The sequence below is a fragment of the Chaetodon auriga genome, chromosome 14, assembly GCF_051107435.1.
Source record: "Chaetodon auriga isolate fChaAug3 chromosome 14, fChaAug3.hap1, whole genome shotgun sequence".
Taxonomy (NCBI): domain Eukaryota; kingdom Metazoa; phylum Chordata; class Actinopteri; order Chaetodontiformes; family Chaetodontidae; genus Chaetodon; species Chaetodon auriga.
In genome coordinates, this window is record NC_135087.1 from 14,159,580 (window position 1) to 14,178,002 (window position 18,423).

Consider the following 18,423-nt stretch of genomic DNA (forward strand, 5'->3'; position numbering starts at 1 on the left):
AAAGTTGTCAGTCAGTCTATGGATGCACCATTTTGAGAGGTATTTATAAAAATCATCATCATCATCATCATCATCATACTCAGCAACATTATAGTCAGTTTTTCATACATACCTTCTGTGTCTCCGTACTTATTTGTGTTTGTTAACTTATTTACATACTGATGACGCAACTTCATAGTGGTTGACCGGGCGCGAGCAGTTCTTCTGGCGTTACCATGGAGAGCGTTGCTATGTGACGCTTGCTAAAATCCAGGAAGACGCTGTCCTGGTGGAAAGGAGGGGAGACATGGACGATAACTTTAAGCTCGGAGATGCTGGAGCGGTGAAAAATGTGAGTGGCCCGTGTGAATCGTTGATAATGCAGTAAGAGAGTAAGGGCAGAGATAATAATGCTTTTGTGCGCTGTAAACTGACTCGAGAACATACTGTAACGGTGCAGCGAGACTAGTGCTAGCTACTTAGCTACGAAGCTAACGTAAACATCAGTATTAACCAGTCAGTGAAGGAGATAGCTATTCAACCTACCTGCTATCAGCAAAAAGACATTGCCATGTACTGCTTTTGATAAACGACAGTACGGGTTGTCTCTGAGTGTGTAGCTAACGTTAACTACGTGGTTGCCCCGTGTGTGTATAATTAGCCTTACTAGCCGAATTTTCCCGACATGCACAGCTCAGGGTTTTGCGGAGGCTGTGTTCTGTGCTCTTACGGATTTTCTTTCCCCTCGCTGACCTGATTGGACGTCTGTTAGTGCTTAAACTTAGACGAAGCGTCCATATTCAGATGTGCATATGCTGTAATTCAGTTGCTGTCACAACTTGTGTCAATTAAAGCTCATTTTCTGAACTTTGAGCTCGTCCGCTGCCCTGACTCAGTGCTGGAAACACATGCTGCTGCGAGGATTCTTGGTTGGTCCATTCACCTGGCCGTTTGTTGGTGCTTGGCTTGCTAATTGTTTAAAGTTCGTTTTTATTGAGCTAAAATATATTCAATGGAAACAAAATCCTTACTGTAAAAAAGAGTACAGGGCTACAGTACAGAACGAATGCTCAACATTATGTTCATTTACATTTATACGCCTCCCTTTGATTTAATATGGCATTATTAAGGCAGAGATGAGCATGTCCGCTGACCCTTTTGATTAATCTGCATTTTACACTGTAAACTTCCCCACTCTTTTGCTGTCCTTGACGGCCTTGAATTTATTGCACTACTGATCCCATATCATCATTGATAAGCACTTCAGTTCCCCTCACTGCAAAAGTATGAGATACGTCACTACTCCTACTCTTTACATGGTATGAAAATTTGATTTAACTGCACATGTAAAGAAAAAACAAAACAAACCCCAAAAACAATATTCTGCAAATGACAGCATTGTTACCAGGATTCTAATCTATCAATTTCAGAAAAAAGCATCTTATCAATATATTCTGTTGTTTGGCAAAAGCCCATTCAAATGGTGCAACACCCTATTTTGAAAATGGAGTAATTGTCCCTCAGTAGGTTTGCTCTTCCAGTCTCAAAGGAAATCCATACAAATGATTCAGATGTTGAACAATGCTCAAAATCTATTTTCCATTCTAAAATTCTGCACATTTCCCAGGTTGCAAAGTCTGGACGAAGAGCTCGCCTTGCGGCAGACCAATCATCATTTGAAGATTCTCGTTACGTGAGGAAGTCCTCCACCTCGGCTTCAATGGGAGAAACAGTATGTGAACACATGATAATACACATGTTATTAGATGCATGTTATAATTTCACCTCACAATAAGCTTCATCAATATGCATTTTGGTTTTGTCTCATACATGAATCACAGGATGACGACGAGGTAGGTAGCATGAAAAAAGCGGTGTTGCATGGCTTCTGCTGCTAGTCCTCCAGACAATAACTTTATGCCATTTACAGTAGTCTTAGTTTCAGAAAAACACTGCTCTGTTAACATAAGTTATCATAATTCACTTCAGCTGGTTGTATTTCATATCCAGGCCTTTTGAGTTTCACCACCTCTCACACACAGAAACACAAGCGTGGCACACGTGGTATAAAGTTTTAATGGAGGTCTCATTTGTGTAGAGACATTTGAGTTACCATTTTCTTCAGCAGGTTTTAAAGCATAAGCAGCCAGTGTTTCAAAACTGTAGTTGCTCTTCATTTATTGTCCTGTGTGTAATGGATCTGATGTGCTTGCATGCAATGTTTTGAAGTGTTACTTCATTTAAGCTCTAAAACCCTTTTAAGCTAGAGTCACAGAGCATTGTAATTGTTTGTCTTGTAAATTGTCTAATTGAAAAACAAGCCGATTACATCACTTAAGTCCCAATAACTCTACCAACAGTTTTTTCACAAATCCTCTTCTTATACTGTCTGGTGTGAATCACTTTAAGTCTGAGCAGAAATGTTGTCGTAAAGTTTTCTCAGTCATCTCTGCCTCATAAAACATGTTGGAGTCAATGTTGCTAAATTTAGACTGAATAGAGGGCAAAAATATACAAGACAAGTCAGATCAGAAATGACAGTCGCAATATAACAAATAATTTCACTTCATTATCGTTGGCATTTATCAAATCAGTCACGTCTCCTGGATTGGCAAACTGTAAAGCAGCCAACATTCCCAAAGCAAAAAAATTCCAGCGATGCTTTTGCTTTAGGCTAATCTTCCCAAATTAGGCCAACTTCCCTAATGTATGAACCAGTATTCTCGCGCTCTCTGACCTGCTGTGCAGATGCAATACATTTTTCCAGAGTATCGTGCGACTGGGTGGGTTTATTTGTAGTCTTCGTTTATCAGCCCTGGCCTCTTCTGCCTAAAATACCCAACTGATTGGTCACATTCCTGACATCCTTTTAAACAAAGACCCATTTGCTTTTATGGGCTCATAGGGTTTGGTCACCATAAGTTCCTCGCCCAAGAGACCATCAGAGAGTCCTAAATTAGAAACCACGAGGACCAAGCTAATTGCCTCAAAAGCCATAACTATTTTACTACAACTGTGAGGTTCATATTTGGTCATGAAGAAATGGAAGTGCAGATTTGTTTTGTTTCTCAGGACACTTCTGGTCCTCTCCATTTTTGTAGAGTGAAATAACTGTCAGAGGATGAATTTATTACACTCAAAGGCACTTGACCGTATTATCTTGTCTCTTGTGAAAAATGTTCGGAAATACTAAACATCAAAGATCAGAGAGATTTCACATCACTTGATCACTTTTTTGTAATGTTACGATTGTTATCCCTTTTGTTCTTAATAAGGAGACAGTTACTAATTACACAAAGTTGAGGGAGCTTGTTCAGCCTCAGCTCTCTCGATTAATGGTAATATACAGTGGAGCGGAGTGGCTCCCCCTCCCTCTGCCCTGCTTAATGGTGACATTCAGATTTATAAATGGCTTTGGTGAAAGAACCAGCCATGAAAGATTATTTCCTCTTTCATCATAAACGAAAGAAATTCTTCACGAGCACTTTGTCCTCTGCAGACCCAATTTAGTAATGAGAAATGTTGTGCCTCCCCCCCTCAATTCATTTGTCTAGTGCCTACCCTCATGCGCTCTGAGGAATTCATTCATTCAAGTGCTGGTCTCAGGATCCCGGTCTCAGGATCGAGATGCATACTCAGTTTACTATTTTCAGAATCAAAGAATGAGATGGAGAGGCTCTTTTTTTTTCCTGTGGATCTATTTTAGGGTCAGACTCACAGGCTCTGGCAGTTCCCACACTCTGCTCCATATGTTCTGGTGCTGCAAATGGACAGTATTGAAAACTATAATAAACAAAACAATGGAGTGCGTATAGATGCTGCACATACCAAGCATATTGTTTACTGTACAGGAACAGAGGTGAAGGTTGGTTTAAATGGTCCCCACACCATCAGCAGGACAATAAAGTTGCTTTTTATGCCTTTTACATTTATGTTAAGTTTAGGGGCCTGCTTTTGCTGTTGGGGTCTTTATTTTCTGTTGTTGTAGACAACAGGGCCACCTACTGGTACATCTCTACTTCAGAAACTCACAGTGACGGGCTGTTACATGTCTCTTGTTCATGGATTTTGTACATTTATTAAGAACATGATATGGCCTATTCACCACAATGTCACATAGGCATTAATGTAACACATAAGCCTCATAATTAGGACAGAACTAGAAGGACTAGAAGCTATATCTTACACAAACATTTTCCCGGGTTAAAGCATAATAACATTTACAAATCTGATTTATCTTCCATGTGAGTGAACAACCATCCAGTGATGCTCTTTGCTGTTATTAAAGTTCTTTCTTCTTCCAGGGGCCTCCTCCTAAACCGGCCCGGCGGCAGGGCGGCTGGGCAGAAGAGAGCTCTGGGTCCAGTTCCGCCAAGTACGTATCTTCACCTTTTCCTTCATCTCCCGTGGCTACGCTGAGGGCGGCAACTGCGAGCTGTGGTCTCGGGTTATGTGTTATTAATGAACTCTCATGCTGTTGAATGAGCTTATTTATCAGTGCATATTTGGCACTCAGGCTGTGAATCAACAAGGTTAGAGGGAGCCTGTCTGAGCAGGCAACTCTCCATTCGTCTTCATCTGTGAGCAAGGCTGTAATTGACATGGTTAATGCATCAGCCACAGGAGGGCACTGTTAGTCAGCTAGCCACTTCATCACAGGGGTTCAAGCCACTTAATCACCCCTTACCACTGCAGTCTGCTCTTTACATGGGGAGCACAACATGGAGAATTCATGAAATATTTGGAACAGATGGAAGCTGTTTGCCAGCAGCTTTTGTCTACAACTAACAAATCTAAATGTAAATACTGTACATGACTGAGTCAACATGAGGCATTTTATTGTGCTGTGGAGCCACCTCTCTTGTTCTCTTTTCCACCTGCCACTCTGCTTCATTTTTTTCAGTCTCAGCGGAGGTGAGAGCATAGGAGATGCATTGAAGTGAACAGGCTGAGTCAATTGTGCTTATTTGCGTAGTTTACTGCACCGTTAGTGCAAGCAGGGAAAACAGCAAACTCAATAGATCTTTCCTTTCTCACAGAAGGTCAGTGTGTCGCTTCTCTGCTTTTTGCGTAACCCAGCTTGATTCCCAGTCTCAAAGCGATTGAAATACAGGAGGTGTAAAAAGGGTTTGCACGCGCATTGATCCTCTCTGAAACAAAGTAAGTAATGGTCCCCCCTGGAACTGGCAAGGACTTTTCCCTTCAATGTCACCCCTCATGCTCAATCACCGCCGCCCTCCTCCCACTAATCCCAGCGCAGAAATCCCGGGATTTGTCGATCTATCACTTCTAATTGACACTAAATGATCTGTCAGTTTATTGATGAACCTTTGAAACCAGGTTGTCACAATATATTTTATCCCTAACAACTTTTTCCAGACAGTTTTACCATGTCTATCGCTTTGCCTTACATGAGTCTTAATCAAGCGGCCTGTAATGTGTCTTAAGTGTCGCCACCCCCGCCCCCCCAGACAGGACACAGTCCAAGGGCAGGCAGGTAGGCTCTCAGCTCCTCTCTGCCCTGCCTGGTTGGACTCTAGTACTGTCAAGGCTGTTGGTCTATGCTCAGACAGCATGGATAAGACAGACAAAACAGGAGTAAACAATTGGTTAGCTAATTGCGCGTATGTCATTATTTCCATTTATTTTTGAAAAAATGATTGATTGATAATGTTCCTAATTAGGTAATGACAGGTGACGTATGATATGAAATGGAAGCAGTCAGATTTACCTGTCTGCTCAGAAGGACGTTATTTTTGTCTCTGTATTGTTATGCAAGCTTTACTTTTTTGAGTTGATGAGTTGGCCTGAACTGAACTGCTCTGATTGTCAAGTTTTTTTTATCTTTATTGCCCAAATTCTCAAATCAAATTTGCCTTTAAGGCTTTTACAGTCTGTACAGCAAACTGTTCAGCAAACGCCCCCCAAAGAAACCCTTTAACGGGGAAAAAAAAGGAAGTAACCACAGGAAGAAGGACTGATCCTATTATGGTGAACTAAAAGTAGGGACTGAGTTAGTGTACAGATGCCACTTTAGATATCGAAGCTTTTATTTCCATGTTTGTTCACAGGGATTTGCTTTTCTGCTTCACTGTTTTTGGAGCCCCTCTACTCTGACATAAGTGTGCACTGATTTGAATCCTAATATAGGTACTTGTGTACTATAATAAGCAATTATTTCCTTACTTGTTTTTTGATAAACCTTCATTTAAAAGCAGGAATTTATGTAATATCAATTAAAGCTGCATGTCTGCAATCTTGATTTTTTTCCAGTATGAAAGGATGAAAATGACTGAAAGGACAATACTGGATTATTACTTTTAAAACCAGTAGGGGGCACTACTCAACCAGAGGAACTAACAAAACCATTTTGCATCATGAAAAAAGATTAAAACCTCATATACACCTTTTTTGGCTTCTAATTATATCATACCAGAATGTATTCTGCTGTGGTTCTCGTCTTATACGATGACTGATATGTTTAAATACTCCTTGGTAATAATGTGGTGTATCACTTTTACTTCGGAGTCTGGTGTGATTGCTACCTGTCTTAAAACCGAGAGTGAATGCTAAAAATAGTGTGTCGAGGCAGAGGAGTGTCAAAACACAGTATTTTGGCGTCTGGCATGCTCTGTTCAAGCTGAGCTGCGTAAATGGAGAGAAGTCTGAAAATAGCTGCATGGTCCAGCAGGAGACGAGGCTGAGAAAACAGAGGAGAGAAGACGCAACTCCGTTAGACCACGCTGTGTCTGATACTGCAGAAATACTATCATTAGATACAGATGAAGAGTATGTATCAGTCAAAACACCTCTGAGGACTGTGTAGAAAAAAAACAAAACATATATATATATGCACTGTAACAAGTGTGTTAATTTGTTTAACGGTCATTTTTTCTGCTGCTGTACAGATCTTCAAGAAGACCTGCAGCTGAAGACCTGGAAGAGTAAGTTCACTCTCCCACCACGTCCATATTTCATAGTACTCCTCCTGTTGTTGATTGAATTCAGTGCCAGTCACATTTTTGCACGTTTGGATAAAAATACGGGAGTTTAAATGTTTGTTTCCTGCGCAGTAAAGAGGGAAATGGCGCCGTACTTTCAGATTGTCCTTGGTAGCAGCTAATCCTTGCCTTCCAAGAACAATCACTTAACATGATTAAAAAACAGCGTGACTGAGTTGTCATCACTTTTATTGCTGTTAGGAGCCAAGTTGTCTTGTTTTTCTAGTTTCCTTCTCCTCACCCTCCCTCCCATCATTCTGTGACTAGAATAGACATCATGAGGAGACGCAGGTAGAGGACGCAGTCGTCTATGTTTTACTCATCATCGCAGTCGGAGCCCGGTGCCTGAGTGGCTGTAGTGAGACAGTAGCTTTGTGTGTAAAGTTGTTACCCTGCAGAAAAATCCCTTGTGTTGTGCTCCTGTCACAACTGTCTTGTCTCAGTAATACTTATTCAGAGTGCTGCTCCATCTGTGTTTGTTTGTTTAAAAAAATCCTGGAGGTGATCTTCTTTAAAGGCTCGTCACCTAGACAGCACAACAGCGTCTCACAGCACCGTCAGTGCCTTTTGGCAGAAGCGACTGTTCAGAAGTCCGGTCAGACTGTAGCAGACTGAGCAAGTGTCCTAACTACCACCAGAGAAAGACAAGACAAAAAACAGGCCCGTCATCAAAGCAAAGCAGCCCAGGAGCCAACTCACTCACTCCCTGTGATGACCTCACCGTCGGGCTGCTTTTTGAAGCCATTAAATAATTCATACTCTCACACTTCCTGTTTCTACAGCCGCCGCCTGCGACCGCAAACTCCCGAAGGATCAGATGATGAAGGAGGTAAGAGCACCCTCACTATCCCCCCACTCGGTGTCCCTCCTCACGGGCAAAGAAGAGCCCTCCAGAGCCTCCCCGGCACATTCATCCTCTGGAAGTAGAGCAGATAAGCAGGCAAGTCAGATCATCGCTTTCCACTGATGCTCACATATTGCACCAGATTTCTCCTTGAGTCCAGCGTGGATTCAACGCTGCCTTTGACCGGTGCCGCTCTTTTTGACTAGTGTGTCACACCGTAAAAAGCATGGCCCCCTTTAATGAAAATGACAAGTGAATATGCTCATTATATAAGGTTAGATCTACAGTTGATGGAGAATATTGTTGCAGGATGTAAGTGTCCCCCCCACCACCACCTAGAGCGACACAGTTACTCACACACATGGACACACACAGAGTGTCAAGCAGGTGCTTTGAATACAGATCTAGTGGTAACTGAGTCACCTGAGGGCCCAACTCTGTGCACCACAAACAATGTCAGGACTGAGGGGAGAAATTTCAGCTAAACCCTGCCTAGAATAATTGCTCTATTTTGCGGCACAAGGCAGCTGGGGAAATAGGGTCAAATTGCCTCAGTAAAGATAGGTTAGCAGCATGCAATGCTCAGCTGACAACACTGAAGGACTTCTACACATCAGTACCTCAGCTAGTATTGAGCAATGCCTTTTATGAACTAATAACCAAATGCTGTATTGATCACAAACCTGTTTTGTACAGTCAGCTTATCATAACTCTGTTTAATAAAGTCCATCATCATGGACTCAAAATATCACAATACATGATAATAATTAGAAGAGGAACAAGAGTGAAAATAATTTAACAAACTCTAAACAAAGCTATATATGGCATGAATTACAAAAAAAACAAAAAAACAAAAACAGAAAACAGATGTATCCCATCGACTCAAATGTGTTTTTTGTTCAAATATTTAACATTTAATCATTCATTTTAATTTTTTCTATTATATTGAGCCAATGTAAACAGTAATATTGAATTATCACCAAGCCCTAATGTAAATATTTCCCTGCAAAAGTTTTTTGTTAAAAATGGGAAAATTACTGTTTAAAAAAAAGTAGCACTTTATTCCAAAACTTTCAAATATCAAATATCATGAAATTGTGTTTGATAAATCACAATGAAACAGGAACTTCAGCGCTTGATGAACTGTAAAAACACATTTCTGTACACACACACACACACACAAACACACACACACACACACACACACACACACACACACTTATTTTCTGACACTGCCTGGTATGCACTGGCTCAAATGGCCAGTTGAATGAAGAGTCCAGAGGTTTGGTTCTCTTGCAGTTAATGCCGCCGGAAAGATTATTACTCTGTGGAGGGAGACCTCTTAATACAGAGCCGGAGGCAGGGGCATTGGAAATTACAGTGCTGAGGGTTAGTGAGATAGCCCCTGCGATCTTGATTATGTCCCCTACCCTTATCCCTTATGTCCACTGGCTACAAGCACAGAGAGAAAAAGAGAGAGAGGGAAGGCTCGCCCAGTCTCCTGCTCCCATCTTCCCATCGGCTGCCCTCACAGCCTCCTGCTGGTCACTTAAAATAGCACCAGTATCGCATACATTCTCATCTGTTTCATGTCTCACTGTCTTGCTCTCAGCCGGTGTTGTGCTGAATATTGTCCCGTTTCAAACGGATCCTGCGCTAAGGTAATCATTTGACTGGACCCCTGTGTAGATTATAGGAGACCAAGTGATCTGGAGAGACGTCCTGCTCTCCAAAGTGGCTGACTGGTGTGTGCCTGCCAGGAGCATGTCTACACTCACAGCAAATTATCCCCTTTTGATATTTACATGCTTCAGGAAGCCGGACGCGGCCGTGTAATAAGGATACGCGTGGCCTTGCTCGCTGCCAGACAAAAGCCACCTTGATACATGTCCAGCCGAGGGAAGGGAGTCAGCGTAGGTAATGTGTGCCGCGCCGAGGAGAGACGGCTCCTCCTGATGGAGCTGCCCTTTGCGTCAAAAGAAAACACTGGCTTGTTTGCAGCTGCTTTGATGCCCTGCTTGACCTCAAGTAATGGTTTGAATTTGAAGCTCATTTAAAAATGTTGTTCCTTTTTTCACTTAATAATAGACTTTGCATATAGACAATATATGCCTCTGTGCTTCACACTGAACTCTCATGGAGTGTGTTAATAGTGCATCACTGGCTGAAATGAAAAAGCGTGTGTGTGTGTGTGTGAGGACAGATAGACAACCTGGAAAGCTGTTTGCAAAGAGCCGGACGGCAAGGCTTTTTGATGTCATTGCACTAAGACCATTAAATTTGATTGGGGGTCCAGGGGGGACGGATTCTGCTGAACGCTGTGCTTTGTAAATGAGAGGACAAAGTGTCACCGGGGCCTCATGAATATGAAATACCCGCGCCTGCATTTATTTGGATATCAGAAACACAGATGAATCTTGTCAGCGGCTAAACGAGCGTGGCATTTTTAATTTAGTTTAATTAAAAAAGAGAAAGAAATAAGTTATCAACAGAGGGTGAGCTTTTGTTATCTACCCAAAGTTGATGGGTTAGGTTTTGAACGAGTTGTCCTCAGAATTTTTGCTCCGAATCAAAATCATTTCTCTTCGTCTCAACAGTCCGTGACTTTTATGTCGAGCTGAAATTTAGTGTTCCATCAGAGATGGACTTTCTTCAACTGCAGTTTATTTTCAAGAGTTATTTTGAAGGAATGGTGACACAGATGCCAAGATATTTCCTCACATCAGATGCAGACTTCTATCTCTTCACCTCTATTTAGCTCCTCTATTGACTTTCCCCTCAGGGTGCAGTACTGTGGTTAGAGATTACTGACAACCCTCTTCATGCAGTCCAGCTCTCTCTTTTTCTCTGTCTGTTCCTCTCTCTCTCTTCTGCTTCCTCTCTCTCTCTCTCTCTCTCTCTCTCTCTCTCTCTCTCTCTCCCTTCCTGTGTCTCTCTCACTGTTGACACTCAGATGTAGACCTAATAAGGATGTGCAGTCTGCTGCCTGCCCCCGAAAATATTGTTCAGGAAAGCTACATCACACCCAAAGTTAACACATATTTTATGAAGACAGATTGGAAACCCGTAAAGTTTTTTGGCAACTATCTGCACAACATAAAAATGTGCCGTTGATGAAACTTTTTAGTTTTTTCCTCATTGATTTTTGTGCCCTACACTCTTCTTTACATACACTGTAACCTTTTATTGATGAATGTAATTCAATCAGTCTCCTTATTCATTATTAACCATTCAGCTTCTTCCTACATCCCTTATTATGCCTCTCTTATTTCCCTGCTCCAACAAATATCCATCTGAAAAATGCTGTGAAAGTTTGCCCTGTCCTTCTTGGGAGTGGAGCCATCCTCTGTCCTGTTGCGTTTTGCCAATTAAAGTGGGTTCCCACTGTTTGAGCAGCGGGTTGGCGGCTCCTGGCACTGCAGCCCCTGCCAGGCCGCACTGTGACTTCCGACCCCACACAGATGGGCCCGCAAGCAAATACTCTTGCACATGGCTGGATGCCGCCCCAGTCGGAGTGGCAGAGTGGACATGGAGGTCGGCCTACCGGCCACTGCGGGTCCTGGGGGTGGGCGGCGCTGACAGGGCCCAAATGCTAAGGTAGCAGGGGGTGCTTTCTGGGGAGCCCCTGGCCAGCGCCCCTCTCACAGCAGGAAGAGCTGCCGCCTTGCCTCCTGAATATTCATGGCCGCATGGCTATTGTGACAGGGCAGCTCTTATGAGGATGTAGCTCGAGAGAGGGAGGGGAGGAAGTGCCACACAGACATGGTCACACATACACATACTCAGCAGCCACACACATGGGATTTACTGTATTTCACAGAGCGGATTTTGTCATTTGGCTGCCAATCAAATTTTCTCAAATTGTGTCTCTTTTTTATAATGTAATCAAGTCGTGCATGAAAAGCTATGATCTCTGTTTTTTGGCTTTCAGATATTCCAGTGATTCCAGACCTTGACGAAGTACAGGAAGAAGACCTTACCATGCAAGTTGCAGCTCCACCAAGGTACAGTAGTGAACGGCTTAAACTCTGAGAGTCCTTATCACTCAGGATTCAGACACACCCACACCCACACACACACACGCACACACACACACACACACACACACACACACACACACACACACACACACACACACACAGCGTGTCCCAAGCTCCATGTTTGACAGTCAGCCGAGATCAGTAGCCTGCTCTGGTGACTTTGATGGTTACCTGTCCTCCACTCGTGCCATTGCAGAGTGTCTTGCTTTATCGGGCTGAAATGGAGAAATAACAGTTGGATGTGATTTATGCAACTCTGTTACCAGGGTCCCGACTAACCGGGCCCTTTGATTTACAGGGCAGTGAGAGACACGCCGACATGTGTCGAATATGTAGCAAGGCTATGACAGCGGTGGAGGTTATTAGGCTGGGGCTTGCTCTCTGTGCGAGATAATATCCACATTGAACTCATTGCGGGGGCAATGTAGCGTGTAATGTGCAGTAAGTAGGACTGGCATGCACTGCTAGGCCCCGGCCACTTTGAGAGCCCCCCCACTTAATTCCAACCCACAGATAAGCAGCTGGGTTTCAATTTGAAGCGTTTACCACTTGGCAACCAACTCCTGCTCTCTGTGGTCTTTGCTTGAAGTCTTGGAGCTTCATTGTGCCCAAACTTCAACTTCTACTGAGCTACTTCTCAGTCTGGGTTTGCATGCAGTGTGAAACCTACGCAGTCAGGCTGGTTACTGTTTTTCTGATTGAGATACAAATCTATTAGTGTATCAGATGCCTTTTCTAACTGTCACCCCGTTAGCATCCAGGTGAACCGCGTAATGACCTACAGAGATCTGGACAATGATCTGAAGTATTACTCTGCGTTCCAGACCTTAGTAAGTCAAGGCCATTTATTTTTACATCTCTTTAATATTCCTGCCTCTCTTCTCGTCAAGGTGGTCCATTTAATTTTGCAACCAACATCACCTCTGTTTGTGCAAGCTCAGTGAATTTTACTGTGATCTGCCTTCAGGATGGAGAGATTGACTTGAAGCTCCTCACCAAGGTTTTAGCGCCAGAGCAGGAGGTGAAAGAGGTGAGTGAGTTTTTAGTAAATATAGCTTATGAGCTCCCGGGAAAAGGCCTGTCCAGCTGTTTCTGGAGCACCAGGGGAGGTTGCCACTCTGCCTCCCAGGTAATCAAGATTTATGATGTGTACATTAACACCCTCTGCTCTCCTTCCCCATTCTCCTCTCTTTGCTCCCTCTGCTCCCTCTGCTCTCTTTTCTTGCTATGTCTCCCTCTGCCTCTCTAATTCTCCCCTCCCGTCTCTTCTTTTGCTCTGCAGGATGATGTGAGCTGGGACTGGGATCATCTGTTTACAGAGGTGTCCTCAGAGCTGCAGATGGAATGGGATCAAGGAGAGAGTGAGGAGCAGGCCACATCGCCTCTAACATGAGGAGGAGGTTTGGACTGATGCTTGAAAAGGCTCCACTGGGAGCGAGGTGAATGTCCGTTACACAGAAGAGCTTGTGACTTTTTTCACAGTAACTTTAATCACTGTTTGTTATCCAGAATTTATATTTTGTAAAATGTATATACAGTGTTTCTTGTATTTTCTAAATAAAGTTCACCGTGCAGTGAAAGGTGCAGTGTTGTCATCCCCTGTCTTTGGTCACGTTTTGGGAAGTTCACCCTCTTTTGTTGGTTAGTTTTTAACTTAAACAGCCAAGAGGCAAACTGAATTTGTTTGAAAAGCTCCTCTTAAAAAAGCTGTCACAGATAAAAATGCCCTCCCTCCGCTGCCAGCATTATCAACACCCTCATACAAGTCCAAGGTTGATAATCAGCTAAGCTGAAATCCAGTTGATTGTGTTCAAATTAACATTCCTCATTAAAGCCTACAACCTTATTGTTATTGACTGTGCCATTGACTTTATCTTCCAGGTCTTCGATAGGAGCAACCCCTTCTTCTCTATTATCTCAAATGCATTGAACAGAGTTCCTATTGACACTTGGGGGATTAGCATACATTATACCTTTTACTGGATAAAGAGGAATGGATGTAAGTCTGGAAGAAGACAGCAGCTCGTGTCAGGTGTGTGCGCATTAGAGTGAAAGAACACAAATTCTTCACAACAACACGATAACGCTAAATACAGAGCCGACGGAACGGGCCCCAGGACAGGATGTGTTGGTCACTGGCTCTGACACCTTTGCACAGAAGTTTGTATAAATTATGTAGTATTTTGTATACTGTGGCTTCAACGCGTGCCGGTCGCATGTATCAGCATTCAGTTTTGTCTTTGGTTCATGTGTGTGAATAAAAATGCAGGCCTCCAAAGTCAGGCCAGGTCTATTAGGGAAACAGCTGTAACATTTACAGATTGTGATTAGGTTTATTTCTGCGGCAGAGAGCGGTCTCGTGACATTTGGAGATGCACAGAAAAGTCCTCAAGGACACATAATCTATGCATCTAACAGCTCAATCACTGCCCATCACAAATAGATCCAGATTTTTTCATTTGGTGGGCCTTGAATCAACTTCATCAAGCGTAACACCTCAGGACGAAGCTATCACGCGACATATTTGTCCTCAGAATAATCGTGTGTGGCAGAATATTTGAGCTCAGTGCTCGAGCGCAGTGAGTGATCTCTGTTTGTTTCTCTATCAGACATACAAACGCACACTTTTTTTTTCCACCGCCTCCACAATTGGCTTATTTAGCCAGACTTAATGAATTCTGCCCATATGCCCCGAGCAGCTGCTATGTTGCCCCTTCCTCCCGCCCCCGCCGAGCTGCGAAGTGCCCATCCATGTAGAGACAACCTCTAGCTGTCTCTCTGGAGAAGGCTAAGCCTGCCACTCCTCTGCTGGCAGCCGGCCGGTGCCGTCTGAGGTGGACTGCGGACGGGCCGAGGACTCAGATTAGGGCCCAGTGATCACGGGTTGTGGCCGGCCTCAAATGATTGGCCCCAGCGTCGGTGGATCAGAGAGGGGATTAGAGAAAGAGAGATCCAGAGACGCTGTTTGGCATGTGCTTGCATCCAGCTTCTCAAAGTGACCTCTCTCTACTGCCTCATCCTGCCGCTCTCTTCTCCTTTATTCTCCCCATGTCTCTCAGTGTACACAGTATATCCTGATGCCACAGCGAGGCTAAGGATGACCTCTCGCTGTCTGGGTGCAGTGAATTCAATCATGTCAAAACAGCTACAGTATATACGTTGTGAAGAAGTGTTTCAGAGAGGTCTGTGGTTATGGCGGCAGCTTTCACATGAACATGGTGTCACTGGGAGGTGAGCTGAGTCTGAGACCACGTTGATGGCGTGTATATCAGATCAGACGATACAGGCCGCACATGGGTTTAGGGTGTGATATGTTTTCCCCTGACATTTTTCTATTAAAATAATGGAGCCATTACTGCTGTAAAAATCCACATTGACCCAACGCGTGCGTCTGTGATCCGATATTTCACTCAAAACGTTCCGGTAATGACACAGTGTTTAAAATCCTTTGACTCGATGGGACACACGCTATACCCCGGCACAGCAGATCTCCGAGTTTATGTCGGAAAATACGTTTTCTCGTGTGAATCTACACTGTTTATTTTCAAAGCAGCAGTCTGTTACTGAAGCCCCACTGTAAAACCTCGAGGCCAGTATGGAGCAGCTGAGCACAGGGAGTTCTCAGGGCCAGTGAGTTTAAATGGGTAATTTATCTGTGTTTTTATTGGGTCCCTTGGTGGAAATGACTTTTCATTTCGTGGCAAAGAAAACAAACGCAAGGAAGTAATACAATTTTAATAAAAAACAGACGAAGGCCCCATTAGTGTAATGCTTTTTCCTGCTCCTCGTCGACAGGCTTGTCTTAATGTATTTTGATATTGGGCGCTAATTGGAAGGACAGAATAGAGATAATATGCTTCCAGCTCTACCTAATATACTGTGGTGTTGACAGAAGTTTATACATCTTATCTGGTCTCAATATCTGCCTTCCATATGGCCAAAAAGCAATATGCTGAGGTGTAATTAAAGAAAATGGGGAGATGTGGAGATAGCTGGGGCCCGATGCCGGGGCCCCGCAGACACAGAGTGAGGGGTGTGGACAGACACGCTAAAGCTCAAGGAATATTAGGACCGGTTCATTCCACCAGGGGCCGCGTGCCTGTCACGGGCTCCCTGTCGCTGACCCGGCCATCACTGCATCAGTCAGGTGCCATGAACCAGGCATGAGAGGATTATTAAGAGCTTAAAAAGGCAAGAAAATCAAGACATCCCCCTTTTTAAGCCAGGACAAGATCATGTTTTACACATTAATTTATACCGTAACTATCTCGGCCATATCAACTATATTCAAATGGCTCTTGCGCCCTTTGAAACAAGCCTCAAAAAGCAGCCGCAGTATTGATTTGCCACAAAGACTCCATGATATTTCAAGTTTAAAGGAGAAATCCTCGCCACACAACTAAGGCAGTCAGATCAATATCATTTTTTTGATCAAAAGGGGATTTGCTTTTGAAATAGCTAGATTAAACAGATGTTTTATTTTTCATTAGATATACTGCACCTTTAAAAACCCACAGGGGGTTGTGGGAGAGGAGGGGGAATTGCTCCACAAAAGAGACAATGAAAGAGGTATTTTTTAAGACCTAAAGTTTGACGGGTCGAAAAGTATTTTCAGTTTTGTCAGTGCTATTCCCCCCCCCCCTCTCTTCTTTAGTTAATATTCTATCGCTCCAAGTCCTTTTTTGTTTACCCCAGGTGGGCTCGGACATGAAATGGCTGGGACGGTGGCAGCTTGGAATGCCCCTGGGCATCTTACGGCCGTCATGTTGTCAAAGTACCCGGGAGGGGGAGTGAGAGGGCTGGGAGTTTTTTTTTTTTTTTTTTTTTTTTATAAACCATGAGATAGGAAAAAAAGCCTCTGTTCTTTTTGTAACGGCGAGATTGGCTGAATTCATTATTATTATTATTTCCTGTTTTCCCCTCATATGTTTTTAGTGCAGCAGAGGGTTGGACGGCAAGACAGGGGTTTGAACATGAAATACAGTCCAGCTCCACATTTGTCATGTATTTTATTATTTCCCTTCTTCACCTCTCAGTCCTGTACGCGAGGTCCTTCATTTTTCACATGACTGGTTTTCTTATCATTGTGGGCCCTCTCCGCTGGCCTATGAGTGACTTAAAGGCAATAAAACACAAAACATTCTGTAAAACACGGATGCCTCTCTGGTCGCGGAGGCCCTGCAATGCCTCTCCGGGAAATTATGATAATAACTCAGTGGCGGTTGGAGTGGCCAGGTCGCCCGTGTGGGGCTGTGGGGGCAATGGGACGAGGTTCACCAAGGTCTTCTGAGCAGGGACAGGTCAAGGTGGCTTGTTGGGCCTCGCCCCCCCACCCCCCTGTCATAAACTCTTTCCATCATGTGAAATGCCGTCTGCGGCCAGGTATACCGCAGAACCTCTTTGTCTCGAAGCCACTGGCGATAAAGCAAGGGCTGGTGGGAGAGCGGTTGTGTCAGCCCCCCGGCAGTGGCGAGGTCAGCCGAGGAGCTTATCATGGCCGGCAGAGGAAAAAGCCTGAGTCAACACAACCGCACCGTTTGCCCTGTGAGGGTCAAAAACACACGTTTCTTCTACTGTACTTTGAACTTGTTTCTTTTAATTCCCTTTGAGGGGAAGACATGGGGCAGCAAGAGAACCATGTCTGGTCTGGAGTTTTGGTGTCTGGATTTGTTGCTGGGTGGAGGGAGGGGCTGGATGTAGTCCCACAACACCTCTCCAGTGTGTGAATGAGAAGGAGCGAGGACAGGAAGAGAGCGAGGGCTCCACCACTGAGGTGCTGACAGAGGGGATCGAGGGGCTGAGATTGCACCTGTTCCGGCCCAGCACCCTCCCAGCAGGGCCTCGCCAGAGTCTCAGCCTTCTCCTGGCATCTGTGATGGGGGCCAGGGCCAGTCCCACCTCCAGCGCTCGCTCCACCTCTTCTTTGCTCGTAGAGGAGAGACGGGAAACGCTGGAGGCTCCATCTGCCGAGGGTTCGCCGCTGTCTCTGAGGCCCGCCCGGGGAAGGGGGTTGCTGGGCCTCCACGACTCTGCCACGGGGGTCTCACAGTGGTAGACCACAGCACGGCACATCACACGTCACATGCCAGCTGGCCAGGCTCTCTCCACTGTAAACAGAGACTAATGACCACTCAACACACAGACACACACACACGCACACATAGCCCTTGGTAGCGTGGAGGAGGGGGAGACAGTGTAGGAGAAAAGGCTTGGTTTGGTTTGGACAAAGGAAAGCTGCATCCTCAGGTTACTTCACAGGATCTGCTGCAGTGGCAGAAGCTGTTTGAACGCGGACTGGAGCTCACCGTCACAGTGGGACGTTACTAAAGCTCTGACTCCCGAGTCCACTACATCACAGTCCGCTGGTTTCCTGCATGCATGCAGCATCACAGCCCTCCCAGTGCTCCACAAGCCCCCAGGCTCAAGCTGGTCCACCCGCTGAGACCGTAAAGCTCTCGTGTTGGATCTCTGTCCTGAGGAACTGTATGTAGCTATGAATTCTGGGATATTTTCCCTCTGAAAAATGGCCCTTTGCACTTGTGGAGCCCTGTACTTGAAA

The 18,423-nt window shown here is 44.5% G+C and overlaps 1 protein-coding gene across 1 annotated transcript; it reads left to right on the top strand.

The window, feature by feature from the left end:
• The first annotated feature begins 229 nt into the window (after positions 1-229).
• Positions 230-13,458, top strand: ift43 (intraflagellar transport 43 homolog (Chlamydomonas)). The gene is made up of 9 exons (XM_076749572.1): positions 230-331; positions 1,607-1,711; positions 4,284-4,354; positions 6,888-6,923; positions 7,763-7,809; positions 11,756-11,828; positions 12,619-12,694; positions 12,832-12,894; positions 13,147-13,458. The coding sequence occupies exons 1-9, from the start codon at positions 287-289 to the stop codon at positions 13,255-13,257; spliced, it is 627 nt and encodes a 208-aa protein (XP_076605687.1). The 5' UTR covers positions 230-286; the 3' UTR covers positions 13,258-13,458.
• The last annotated feature ends 4,965 nt before the right edge of the window (positions 13,459-18,423 follow it).